The 13,679-nt window shown below is 41.3% G+C and overlaps 1 protein-coding gene across 2 annotated transcripts in view; it reads left to right on the forward strand.

Annotated features, from left to right (window-relative positions):
* The window catches only part of JARID2 (jumonji and AT-rich interaction domain containing 2), a 233,018-nt gene that overhangs the window by 174,249 nt on the left and 45,090 nt on the right, over positions 1-13,679 (forward strand). For both annotated transcript variants that reach the window (XM_068396444.1, XM_068396445.1), the window contains exon 5: positions 7,682-7,858. In XM_068396444.1, coding sequence (XP_068252545.1) covers positions 7,682-7,858 — 177 coding nt within the window. The remainder of the gene's footprint in view (positions 1-7,681; positions 7,859-13,679) is intronic.

Raw genomic sequence — 13,679 nt, forward strand, 5'->3', positions numbered from 1 at the left:
ATTGAGATGATTTTTGTTGTGGTTGTAACATACCAGGGTTTGAATCCTGTCCAGATGAAAACATTTGGTTTATACTTCAGTAAATATTGCAGAAACACTGCCAGCTAATTCTGAAGAGTAATGAAATAGTGCTTTTGGCAAAGCTCATGCACTTTCCATACTTCTGATTCCACTCTTCAGTCCAAATTCAGAGTTTTTAAAATATGTTTAGCTGGTCTAAGACAAAAGTTAATGTAATTTAATGAGAAACAAAACATACCATAATTTAGGAGGGAAAATTACACATTTGTCAAATAAAAAAAATTTAATAACCTCATTAGTCAAATAAAACGGCTGAAAAAGAGTATAGTTTATTCTGTTAATCAGGCACTTGCTGCTGAGGTCAACGCCATCTGTATGTACAGGTTGCGTAGGCATCAGCTCTGCCTATTACTAATAGCAAGCCTGAATTCTACACATGCAAAAGTTAACATGTTTCCGAGATAGCTGCTAAAAGCGCCACCATGACTTAAACCCCCATATTTTACTTTGTACTTATTGTTGTATAAGCATCAAATTATTGTAACAGAGGACATAAAATACATTTGTCATCCTTTCATATGCATTAGGCAACGCTCTGTGTATAGTTGTGGTAATTGTTTTTCCTATATAGTTAGGTTTTCTTTTGTGTTGCTCTCACAATAGGAGGGAAGACAAAAATACTCGAGAGAATTTTAATAATGAAACTGCAGATACTGTCGGAAACAGTTGCCAAACATACTTCAAACCTCATTTTTTTTAAAGAGCTGAGTATCTTCCCATTTTGTAATAATTCATAGCTCATTGTAGCCATGATGAGTGAATTTAAAAAAGAAAAATCACTGTTAATGATTTTCTCAAAATTGGTCACACACAGCAGTATCTGATCACAGGAGCGGTTACTCCTGCTCTGATAGTGGTGAGGAGAGGGTGCCTGGGGTTTTGTTAGCTGTCTGACCTTTCCACGTGGCTTGCAGTCCTGTAGCCACAGCAATTTGTTAGGCTTTCAAAATCGCATGACAAGGGCCAGCTTTGGCGATTTGGCTTTCCTGCAGTGATTTGGGGGAGGGGGAGAGGGCTGGGAAGTTCCCTTCAGGTTGCTGCCTGGCCTTGGCCGTAGCTTTTCTGCTCTCGACTGTGAGTTAACAGTGACTTGTTAAGTGGGAAAAGGTGAGTGGTACATGTCCAGATCAGGGTAGCAGGTGACAGCACTATCAGACAAATGCTCCTGTTAAAGCTGCTCAATACAAGGTGTCCTACCCCCGTTACTGTATTTGTTACTACTTAATGTCAGTAATGGTTCCAGCATCTTCCTTCTCCCGTTCCTCGTGCAACCTGTGTCCGTCTGCTAACTTACCTCTCACCACTCGCCTCTTTCTCCAGCCCCAGCACATCTGAATGCCTCTCTCCTTCTGCTCTGCTGCTGCATGCCCTTTCTTTCACCTTACTACTTCTGCCATGACTTCTCCTTCCTGCCCATCATGTTGTGATTGCCTCGTCCTGTTCTTTGGTGATAGCACGTGCTTTTAGGCAAATACCGATGCAAAACAAATCAACTCTCATGGTGGTGGGGGGGAAGCATTTAGGAAGTGTGTGCCTAGACATCATCAGGACAGAATGTAAAATGTGCAGCCTCCTACAAGAAATTGGAAACATACTGCTTCATGTTTTGTGTAATAACATAAAGTGATATATTAAGCTACACATTAAATAAGAAAAAGTGTGCATAGAAATTTTCCAAGTCTTTACTTGAGAGCTTTTAACGTTACATTACAGTTACGGCATTTATTAATGGACTTTAATTTCCTTAGTCTGGGATTTTAATCTGAATCAGTTCCCTGATCCGATTCACCACATGGCCCCACAAAAAAATTATACTGCCATAGTCGAGGTGGTGGCACGGGAGTAAGAACAAGAGGCCAGATGGGGGTAGATGCTCTTTAGACAATTTTTGATGCCAAGAAAAATGTCCATGCAGCCACAGACAGTCTAGATGGTTCCTTGTATGAAATGTCTTCTAAATAAGTGGTGGGAAGTCAAATTTTATTTTCTGGATTACCATCAGATTTGCTGGGTGAGCAGGTTTTTCAGGCACCTGTTGATCAGGTGTGCGGCAGGGTGGGTGTCTTAATGTGGGGGGCTTCTCACGCACTTTTCTAAGGTGCTGGAGGGCTGCTCTCCCCCTTCATCTGCTGCAGTGCCCGTGGTAGCAGGTGCCTGCACAACCTGGGGGCTCCCAGCATAGTACAGCCACAGGCTCTCCTAACTCTCTTGCAGATTTTTTCTGCTATTTTCTTGGGGATGGAAAGCGAGGAAGGGGGGAGTTATATATCTTGAGTGCTGAGACCTGGCATGCACAACCTCCTGGGCACAGATGTCGCCCACTGTCTGGAGCATTACAGCTCTTCTCTTTTGCTGTTGGTTGTTAATTGAATTCTAATGTCACTCTTTAGATTGCCTTGGGTAGGCTTTGAGAATCATGCCTTGGTGCTGGGGAGGGCAAGAGGAAGAGGAGGTAATTGCTTATCTTTACTCTTGCTGTCTGGCTGGCAAAATATGTGCAAGAATGAACTGGCATAGCTGCCCCGTGGGTTTCTGTTGCTGAGTGCGTCCAGGCAAAGACAAAAATGTGCAGAATAGTGTGTCATAAATTAAAAAATCAAGCAAGCACCTGCAACTGTATGTTCTGTGAATATGTATGTATATATGCGTCTGGTGAACTTGCAGTTTTCCTTATTCTCATGCCATTTTGGAGGGTTTTTATCATCTTGCTGTCATACATCATTTTCATGATAAATACCTGTTATACATGGAGAAACCTGAGAGCAACAACTGTCAACAAAGTCTGTCTATAAGGAAAACCACCATGTGCTTAACTTGAGATGAAGACAGGCCAGATTTATGAGGAAGGGCAATATATTTTGTTAGACCAACTGATAGAACTGGGGAAAAAAAAAACAGCTCTTGAGCGCACATTCTTTTCCACATCTCCAATGGTCTTAGGCATGCGTGGCTACAATAACACTGCTTAGTATTGTTTATATAAGTTAGCAGCTTTGGGTAACAAACAAGGTCCCCTGTAGTGGTGGGCTATGGCATCATATACACGGCCCTGTCTGGTCTTGGAGACGAGGGATATTTAGGACAAGAATCTTTAAAGAAGGTGAGTGATCACCTAGCTTCCACTCTTAACGGTGCGGCTTCACTCGTATGAGCTTCATTAGTTCTTCAGTCATGAGAAGTCTGTTTTCTTTCCATAAGAGGAGTTTTGGGGGTTTCTCTTAGCTCTTTGTTTGGGATAAATCACCAGTGCACATCAACCGCTCACACTTCTATGTGTTAGGTGTTGCGTAATCAACATAATTGTCATTCTTCTAGCTTGAATGAAATCACAGTGTACTTACAGGCTTGTCCTTCCTTCAGTTTGCTCATAAAGGGAATATGCAGTATCGTAAGCGTAAGCAGCCTGTTTCAGTATTTTAAACTAGTGTTTTCTCAGCCTTTTGGACATGTTTAGGTACATAGACTTAAAGTGAAAGTGGTTTTAACCAGCTCAACCCATAGGTGTGAACAAATTCTCAGTATTTGAGGCTATTCCAGAACTGAGATCTTATTATAAAAGATAATGATAAAAATAGTTCTCATATAAAAAGTAAGCAAGAAAAGTCAAAGCTTTTAGATTTCTTTCCGTGTCTTCCATTCATAACAATGCTTAAATAGAACAAAATGCCTGAGTCCAGCCTTTTTTTCCTTTCTTTCCATTTGCAAGTCAACTTTATTAAATACGTAGGAAAAGCTGGGGGGGAGGAGGTGACCCAGACTGAGCGCCAGCTTTTCTCCAAGGTCTCGTATTGCAGAGCACTTAGATCAGTAGAGCGAGGGCTAGCAGGACTCTCCTGTGTTATTGAACGTTGCTAGTCTAATTTCTCTGGAAATGTACTTCCCAAATAGTCCCAGCTGTCCCAGGAATGCAGTTTAACTATTGTTGTTCGTAGTTCTCAATTGGAAAGAATTAAAAAATGTCATTCTGACTGAAGATTTATGCACTGAGATTACAACGATTGAATACCAAGAGTTAGGTGAAGTTTGTATCTGCTCTCGCACTTGGGTTAGACCCTCCCTCCTTTCTAAGCAGAATGACACAGTACTATATTTTATTCTGTGCTTTAAAAAAAATAAAGATTGCTATTGTAATAAAAACATTTGCATCGCAGGTTATAATTTTTTTTGCTGCTTGCTGTTGAAAGCAGGTGACAAAAAAGCTCAGGGCTGTGGAACTCTGGGGAAGATGAGGCTTAGAGATTAGACGCTATATCTGGTCTCCTGTTTTAGTGTCTCAGAAGGATAAAATTTCTGACTATTTCTCTAATTATAATAGAGAGATTTCCGTCTGTGTTTGAATCTGATTTTGAGGGTTCCTAACAGTAAGTTTCTTTTACTGCCATCATTTCTCAATGCATTAGTGCACTGATGGTGCCAGACTTTGCATCCTGATTAGAACTGATGCACAGTACAGACTTGCAGAGCTAACAGCTTCTGAAACCATACCACAGACTTGGGTACCTAGATGGAAGAAAAAAGATTATTTTATTTTCCAGGCAGCACTGTCCTAGAGTAACTGTTTTGGAGTCTTCTAGTTAGCTGCTCTTGGGACTTAAAGCTCCCCTGCAAGCAGAAGAATTAATGTGCCTCTCAGCACCTCTTACCTACTATGGTTGATTGCTTAGAGTGTGCCAAAAAGTTCTAGGCTTGCATAAAAAATGTGAAGGGTTTTATTTCTGTAAGTTGTTACAGCTCCCATGCCTTGAAATATGTCAGCAGTCTTAATTTGATCATTAGTCTATATAAATATGAAAGTTGTGGCATGCAAAACTCTTCCCCCAAGGATAACCATATGTATCCATATATTTATATCTAGGTTGGATGGATTAATACATACGTTATTTCAGGGGGGAAGAATCATCATGCCCGAGGTGCTGCTGCAGTGTTTCCCCTGTCTGTCACAGGGCTACCACAGATGCACAGCATGGGGTGCTGGTGGTGAGTTTCTCTCTGCTTCTCCCCCGGGAAGCCACAGTTCTAAAGGGGCCGTTGTAGAGACCAAGATCAAAGGTCTTTACAGGTGGGGACTAAGCCCCACACAGCCGCCCACTCGCTCCCCCCGCAGTGGGATGGGGGAGAGAATTGGAAGGGTAAAAGTGCAAAAACTCATGGTTGAAATTAAGACAGTTTAATAGGTAATGCAAAAGCTGCGAGCTCAAGGAAAGCAAAATAAGAAATTCATTCGCTGCTTCCCATCAGCAGGCAGGCGGTCAGCCATCGCCAGGAAAGCAGGGCTCTATCACGTGTAACAGTTGCTTGGGAGGACAAACGCTCTAACTCCGGAAGGCCCCCGCTTCCTCCTCCTTCCCCAGCTTTTATTGCTGAGCACAATGTCATATGGTCTTGGATATCCCTTGGTCAGTTGGGGTCAGCTGTCCTGACTATGTCCCCTCCCAGCTTCTTGTGCACCCCCGGCCTGCTCACTGGCAGGGCAGCATGAGAAACAGGAGGAAAAAAAAGCCTTGATGCTGTGCAAGCACTGCTCAGCAATAGCTAAAACATCCTTGTGTTATCAACACCGTTTTGGTCACAAATCCAAACCAGAGCACCATACAAACTACTATGAAGAAAATTAACTCCATCCCAACCAAAACCAGTACACCTGGGAAAGGATGGTTCATTGCAGAAACAGCATATCCCAGATTTTGTGCCATATATAGGTATCCATTCATTAAAATGTAATTTTTGTAGTTAAGAGTATTTTGTACAAACCTGGTGGGAACAGAAAATAGGCAACCCAAAAATAAGCTTTAGTTATGTCCTGGTTTGGAGTAAAACAGAACCAATTTTCCTTTCAGGGATTTTTACTTTCAACTAAGTCTCTTCTAAGTAACTGCACTTTCTGAAACTAACTGCATGTTTTGCAGACCAGTGTCTGCTTCTAGGACTGATAACGCTCAAAGTTTGTAGTTATCGCTGAGGCACCGGTAGGGATGTTATGCAGAAAGGCTCTTGCTGTACTTACTCTTAGAGAAACCAAGGTCACTGCTAAATTCCTCACTGCTTACGAGTGAAGAGCCGAAGGGGGGTCACACCTGCAGGGAGGAGCGGACAGGGCAGGTGACCCAAAATTGACCAACGAAGGTATTCCATCCCATACACGTCATTCTCAGTATAAAGCGGGGGGATCACGAGGGTCTCACTCTCTTTCTGCTACGGCTGGTGTCCAAAGAGGACTCTGTCCGTTTTCCTGCTGCCCCCGATCCCGATCCGTGCGTCCCTGAATCCAGCTCTCGACCGTCGCTGGGCCCAGCCTGAGCCTTCCTGGAGCCTGCCCTGCAGTGCCGGTGGTGACGTGGCCGACAGCGGGGGAGCTCGATCTTGGTTTTGTATATATTTGTATACATTTAATTATTTCCAGTATTATTATTACACTCTTTTTCATTATTATAGTTTATTAAAACTGTTTTAACTTTCCAAGCCATAAGTCTCTCTCCCTTTTCCCTTTCCCTTCCCCTTCTGGGGCGGGGAGGAGGGTTAATAGTGAGCATCTGCCATCGGTTTAATAGCCAGCCCAGCCTTAAACTGTGACAAGTTGTTGGCAATGGCAACACCAGCAGCTCAAAACCAAAGAAAACACAGAATTGCTGTTCTGAAGAGCTTGGAGCCAGAAGTGTTTCTGAAGGAAGCATCAGCCAAGTAGCCAATACCTTGTGTTGTTGGGCTGTAGCCCAGCTCTCTCTGTCCTTTGTTTTATTTAGCTACAGGAAAATAATTGAAGTGATGAGTCCCCATCCTCCACTGCTGTTTACTTCCTATTTTTTCCCTTTCTTCACCAAAAAAATCTTTTTCTATTGCTGTTAAGCTTGTGGATCCTCACTTCCCTCTCGCTGAATTGCATGTTGTACCTTACCCTTGCGCGAACAAGGCAGGTTAGGGGAAGCATCATGGGAAGTAAGCAAGAGATGAGAAGCAACGTCCTCAAGAGGAGCACACAGGGAATCGGGAGACTTCTGCTCTTTTCGCTCTTTTGCCAGGCAAATTTAAGCATCTCAATGTCTTGGTATTTCTCTTTGTTTAAAACTGAACCAGAATAATGCAAAGTGTTGTGTACAATACTGTAGAGGTCTGCAAAGCATTGTGAAGTTTAAATACTAATATTTTATTGTAATAATAACCTAAAAATATTATGGGGGTGCAGATTGGTTTGTAAATCTCTTTTTTTTTCTTCAGTTTGGAAAAGCTGTAAGCTTCTAGTTTGTGCGTTAAGACTTCAGCAAGGTACTTAAGCACGTATTTGAAATTAAGCATGTGCATTAGTCCTTTCTGAATACACAAAGCTATTAATTAGAGCTTGTAGCAAGACTGTTTGATTGTGTAAAGTATGAATAGAATGTACTGGGGAGGAGGGTGGCCCTGCTTTTCAAGCACATACGTATCATGTTGGTAAACATTAATAAATAAAAAACCTCCAGTTAGTCATGTCACTAGTGTGACCTTCCATCTCTTGAGTCTCCCTTTTCCCTTGGTATGCATAACACTAAAGTAGGTTATGATCAATATAGTTAGTACACCAAGTGAATGTAATGATGCTAATGAGCCATTTCTTTATAATGATCAGGTTCTCCAGCCCTGCCCAGCAACATGGTATATTTTGGAAGCTCTCAGGATGATGAGGATGAAGAAGAGGAGGAGGAGGAGACAGAGGACACAAAAACAGCCACAAACAATGCTTCATCATCATGCCAGTCAACCCCCAGGAAAGGAAAAACGCATAAACATGTACCAAATGGGCAAGGTAGGTCCTAAATAGTGCTGTTCTCCTGTATTGCCTAGTAAAGAAATATGAGCTGAATGTGCTTCATCCTTGTCCATCCTTCTGGATCTGAGTGAAAAAGGATACAGGCCATGATGGGAAATGGAGTGAGATGTAGTGTTAGCATCTTCTGCTTTAACCTGTTTCTCCTGACAGTCTGAACTCCCTTTGTCACAGAACTATAACTGCAGGGCTGGAATTATACATATGTATATACGGGCTGGAGTTATACACACACACATATGTGTATAGACACCCACAGTCACTCGCTCTTTGGCTTTTTTGATACCGATGTTTAATCTTGAATGATTTTGTTTTATCAAAGTTAAATATAAGCGTTCATAAGTGTTATCAAAACGCGTAACGCGCAACGCTTGATTTCTCACATGCAATAGTGATACTGCATTCATATTGTTGATTGAAAGATTTTATGGAAGCTTTTTCAAGTCAGTTATTTCTTTGCAAATGGACAAAAGCTGCATTCATTACACAGTACTTCTGTTACGATGTCCTCGTACCATATCTTGATAAACGGATCTGTGTATGTTGCAACATCACCTAGTGTAAAATGGAAGACCTAAAAGCCGTGCTGAAAATTTTCTGAGTCTACTATAATGCTCCACTGCCAAAGTCCTGTGTGATGTGGTTCCCTCTCCAGGAAGAGCTCTTGTATCATAACAACTCTGTGTCCTCTCTGCCTGACATCATTTCAAAATGGAGCTTGTGCTCTCCATTCCCTTCCTCAGTATTAGTTTAGCATGAAAATCTTTCCTTTTGGTGACTGCCCATTCAGCTCTCCTCCTCTTAGTAGGAGGACTGAGAGGAAGGTCTCTCTACAGCGCACTTTTTGAGAGATGATTGTGACCTGTGCTTGCTTTTTTTGTTGTTGTTCTTTCGTGCTACTGTCTGCTCTGAAGAAGAGATTAGTAGATCCCAATTACTTCACTGTGCTGGTCCTCGTCTTTGATTTTCAAAAGGGAGTTTTCTATAAAGGACACCCTTGTTACATATACCAAAATTATTTTTCATGACTACCTCTGAATCTGTTTTTTATTGCACACCCAAGTTCAAAACCCCTCTTTTTTGTAAACCATTTGTGGAGAAGTGCAAGGGGATGTTATGCCTAATAGCATTTCAGCTGTCAGCTGTGAGCAGGAGCTTTAATGCTGTAAAAGCCATGGATCAAAACTTTGCACTTTGGATTGATTTCTAATAAACCCCCCAAAATAACAGGCACAAAACTCTACCTGTGGAAAATTAGATTGCATGTAACAGAACTGCTGCCTTAGAGTTTTAAATATGATATATCCTTACAAAAGGAGCCAATCTTGTTCCTTGAGAATGTCCCAGATGACAGCCACTTTGAAATTAGCTCAAAACCAGAGACACCTGAAATCTTAATTGGGGGTAAGTAAAGGCAAACTTAATGAGCCATCTAATGGCTTCATAATCTTTATCAATATAGATCAGAGTGAGCATAAATGAAGCTGCTGCTTTAATAGATCTGCAAAAGACCTTTATAAAATACATAGGAGACAATGTGAGATGTTTTGACAAAGGTGATGAAACAGGAATTCCCAGAGAAGGAAGCTGCTTCTTCTTCATAATTGTAATTTCTTTTTTCCTCCTTCTTTTTTTTTTTTTTAATTAAAATTTCCTTACCCAGGAGTATTCCCATTTTTCAGTGTCTGTTATTTTGGTTGACAGCCAATAGTATTTTTGTTTCCTTTGAATAAAGTAGGTTCTGGTTCATGTGTGTCTGTTTTAAATGAGACCACACACAAAGGCAGACCAGGGACGGGTGCAGCAAATGAACTTAATCTAGCGTGAGAGTCTATTTTTAATGAATTAAAGTCTTTTGTTTTTAATATACAATGTGTAGTCAAGCACTTTGGACCTGAAAATGCTAAGCATTTGCTATGACATACAACAACAAAGGTTCAGAGCTTGATTAATGTCATTAGACAGTGTCGAATGATTGCTTTCTACTAAATGAGGGCCAGAACAACTTTCCTGGGTGAAGTCATTTGTCAATATCCTCTTCTGATGCCAATATGGGGTGTTATTAGGGTTGCACACCAAACTATTTGTTATAACCTAGCCTGTTGAGCCACCTTTTGGACAGCTAACTCAATCAAAAATGCCTAAGTATGAATAAGAAGCATGTGTAACACATGGCATAGCTTGCTGCACGACTTGCTGCCTTCCAACCTTACTGCTTACATAGATATATTTAAAGCATCAGATCGTTACCTGTGCCTTTTCACCCTCCTTTCTTGGTACTTCTGATGTGCTGCACACATATGCAGCTGTTAAAGAGCAAAGTAAAATGTTTGGCAGGAGAAGTATTTATCCCCCACATTCATGGGAGTGTGGAAAAGGGATATGTAACAACGTGCAAGTCTTTCCTTCATGTAGTATCTTAGTGCAGGCAGTGATAGTCTTGCAGTTAAACCGTTTTCTAAGATATGGGTGTGGTTGCCACAAGGGAAAATGGTAGAGCTGTGCTCTTAAAAATCAGTTTCATGTCACTTGCAAACTTCAGCTGATCAGGTCGGGTCTGACATATGTTAAGATAAGTTAGCAGCAGATAATGGTGGTGCTTTGTGCCATGGTTAGAAAATAGTATTAGTTCTGGGTAGGCATCTCTCATGTCGTGTGGGATATTCTGCTGTAACTTCCCTTTACTGTCTTTTTCAGCGTGCTTAAACTTACAATGAACAGTTCTCACTAAGAGAAGATACTGTCTAAAGACTTTCAGTTTTTTGTCTGCAAGAGAACTGTTCCCTTGTAATGTAGAGTAGAACATGTGAGTGGTTCTTACTTGCTTATGGATTAAGGTATGATCTCACAGTACATGTCATAGATTAATGCAGGTCAGAGAAGACCCCATGAGGTCATCTAGTCTTTACGTCTTCCGCAAAATACCATTGATAACTTTTCTGACAAATTCAGCAATAAAATTGGCAGAGGTTTGTGCTTTTAATTATATATGTCTTCTGAGGAGGGGGAGATTTTAGAAGCTTTCTAAAACTTGATGTGGCATTTTGGTCCTAAGCAGAATGATTTTAATTGAGTTAGGATTTATAGTGGGGTTAAAATGGTGAAAGGCCAGAAACTAATCAACTGAATCACTTGGTCTCCATATAGCTACTGACTTCAAAAGGATATTTTCCCAGCTAAGAAACCATATGAACATCTAGTTGGAATAGAGAAATCCCTCTTGCTGTTTCAGTCAAGGATTTCATCTTTTTAAAGCACATAGTTCCTTTTTAACTTCAGACCTTCTAAGTAAGTTTGTGGTGAATTTCAAAATTAACATACGGAAAATTAGGGATGATATGGTGCTGCATGTTGCAGCAGATAGAGCAGAGGTTCGGCTGACTGTTGTAATTGCAGCCCTGTTACTGACCCTTTTGAGTGTGGGTGTAGGAACCCTGTAATTCCTCGGTGTTTAGATCCAGAACACCCAGCCGTGGGACGTCTGCGTGCTGCTCAGATGGATATGCTTATTTTCCAGCTTGCATTTTGTACGCATCTCAAATGACCATCAGTCTATCTGAGACTATTACACGGCTTTGAATGCAAGGAATTCAGTGGAAGAAGCAGGCAGGAGCCTTGGCTTAAACAATACGGTTTTTCTTCAGTGTAGCTGCCAGGTGTGGGGAGAAACTTCTCAACCACAGCCTGGATGACAGGGCATCTTGCCAGTGTGGAGGAGGAGATGGGGAGACATTGATCTATTCCAAAATTGACCTTATGCAAAGGGAGGAGAGTGTCAGTCATCAGCTGCTGCGGGCTGATGGGCAGGGAAAGCAGGTTCTCTGCAAGGGAGCTGTACTCGGCTTCCCTGGGGGACAGGGAGGTACCAAGTCTAAATTACACCTCCCCGCTGCTCGGAGGAAATTCCAAGTTGTAGGTAAGAGGGTAGGATTAGGTCTCTGTTTCTTTAAAACTAATTCTTTGAATTCCTCACAACTAAATAAATCCTACTTTGATTTCATTCTGTGGCACAATGGAAGGTTTTCTCTGCAGGCTTCTGAAGGAAAATGTTTGCAGGTGCCAAGTGTTTTGTTAGGCAGACTGGGATCGGGAGTGGAAGATGCAGTTAGGGAGTTGTTAGGTTATCAGTCCCATCACAAGAGCAAAAGGGGATAGGCGTTACTCTACTTGAAAGGGCTTGTGAACTGGAAAAGGGCCTCAGGAGGAGCAGCATACACAGGTACAGTTGCGTAGACAACTTTGAAACTGCACACAGAAGGCTACAGTTCCTCTAATAAGGGTTGGCTGATGTCCTCAAGAAGGATGATTGCAGGATTAGGTATTTCTCACACCAACACAGCAATTCAAAGGTGGAGAGAAGCGCACACCTGGGCCAGCGTACCTGGGAATGTCGTGTTCGTCTTCAGATGCCTGAGATAGACAATTAAGTTCTAATTTACATTTAGGAAAATGGAGTTAGCCATCATTATTTGTAACCAGACTTCTTCATGAAGGAGAGTCTTGTTTCCTTAGCTGGAGCAAGCCAGCTCCAGTGTGTCAGAAAACCTGCTGGGTTGGAAATGGTTACTGGTCTGTGCTGTGTTTTGTTAACATGGTCAGATAAAAACTGCTCTGCACGCCTTTTGCCTGAAATGAGCAGGGGAGAAAATTGTACAGACTTCTTTTTTTCTTGGGACTCAAATTTCAAAACAGATCTGGCAGTAGTGCGTAGTTAGCAGACATTGCTAGAAATACTATACTCTGCTTTAGCGGTGTCTTCCTCGCTTACCAGAAATACGGAAGAATGTTTCGCTTCTCAATTTGCAATGGATAATTTAGCAGGGTAATTTCCTTACATGAGTAGTAACAAAGATGATGCAGGAAAAGATCGTAGATAGGTTTTTTTCTTATTTCAGGATATAGTTCAACGCAGCGTTTGTATATCTTGGGCTTCAGTGACATGTCTTTTACACACATTACTGTTTGAGTGTGTTGTGACAAAATTCTAATTTGTGGTTGCAGTTATTTATTTAGTTTTGCTTTTAACTAAATTTGATACTTGTGGGCAGGTACATAAGACAGAGTCTTAGGCTTGTGCATCTTTTTTAGCGAAATTAATCCTGAAGAGGTAAACATTTAGAAGAAAAATATTTTTTGCATCCAGCTAAAATGCAGAATGGGAAAATTTCAGGCAGAGTGCTACAGTAGTTAATGGGTAGGCAATTATTTTGATGATTTACAGCCTTTTGTTGAAATACCATGGAACCAGTAATTGTTGCAATAAACATTTTTGCACATTTAATTTTTCTGCAAAAATATGTAACATGAAAATTACCCGTTTTGCAGTAATTTACATATTTAAATATGCAAATCAGGCACAGCACATTTGGGGATTTGTGGATTTCAGTAGCTAGATGTATGACCTGTGGAGAAGAATAGGGGAGCTGGAAGTTGCTCAAAAAAATTGAATTGTTATCCTGGTGAGAGACTTGTGATAACAGATAGACATTCCTTGTATGGACTTGCTGCTTAGCGAGTGACCCTTTTGATGTTGTTTGTGTCGTAGTGGTTAGGTGAGAGTAATGAATTTGTGCTAAGACGAGACACTTGGTATTGAATTTTTGCAAACGGTGGCGTGGTGTCTCATACCAATAGCACTTCTCTCAGTGGCCCAATATATTCCCGTGCGTGTAGGGTTTTGAGCTGTGTTATTGATAGTGTCAGAAAGAAATTCAGTGTTATCTGCCACAGTTCTCCTGTTTGACTTCTGTTAGCATGCAGCTGTGGAAATTTTGTTGCAGAGTTGTCCACTGACAAATTG

This window comes from Nyctibius grandis, chromosome 3 (genome assembly GCF_013368605.1).
Source record: "Nyctibius grandis isolate bNycGra1 chromosome 3, bNycGra1.pri, whole genome shotgun sequence".
NCBI lineage: Eukaryota > Metazoa > Chordata > Aves > Nyctibiiformes > Nyctibiidae > Nyctibius > Nyctibius grandis.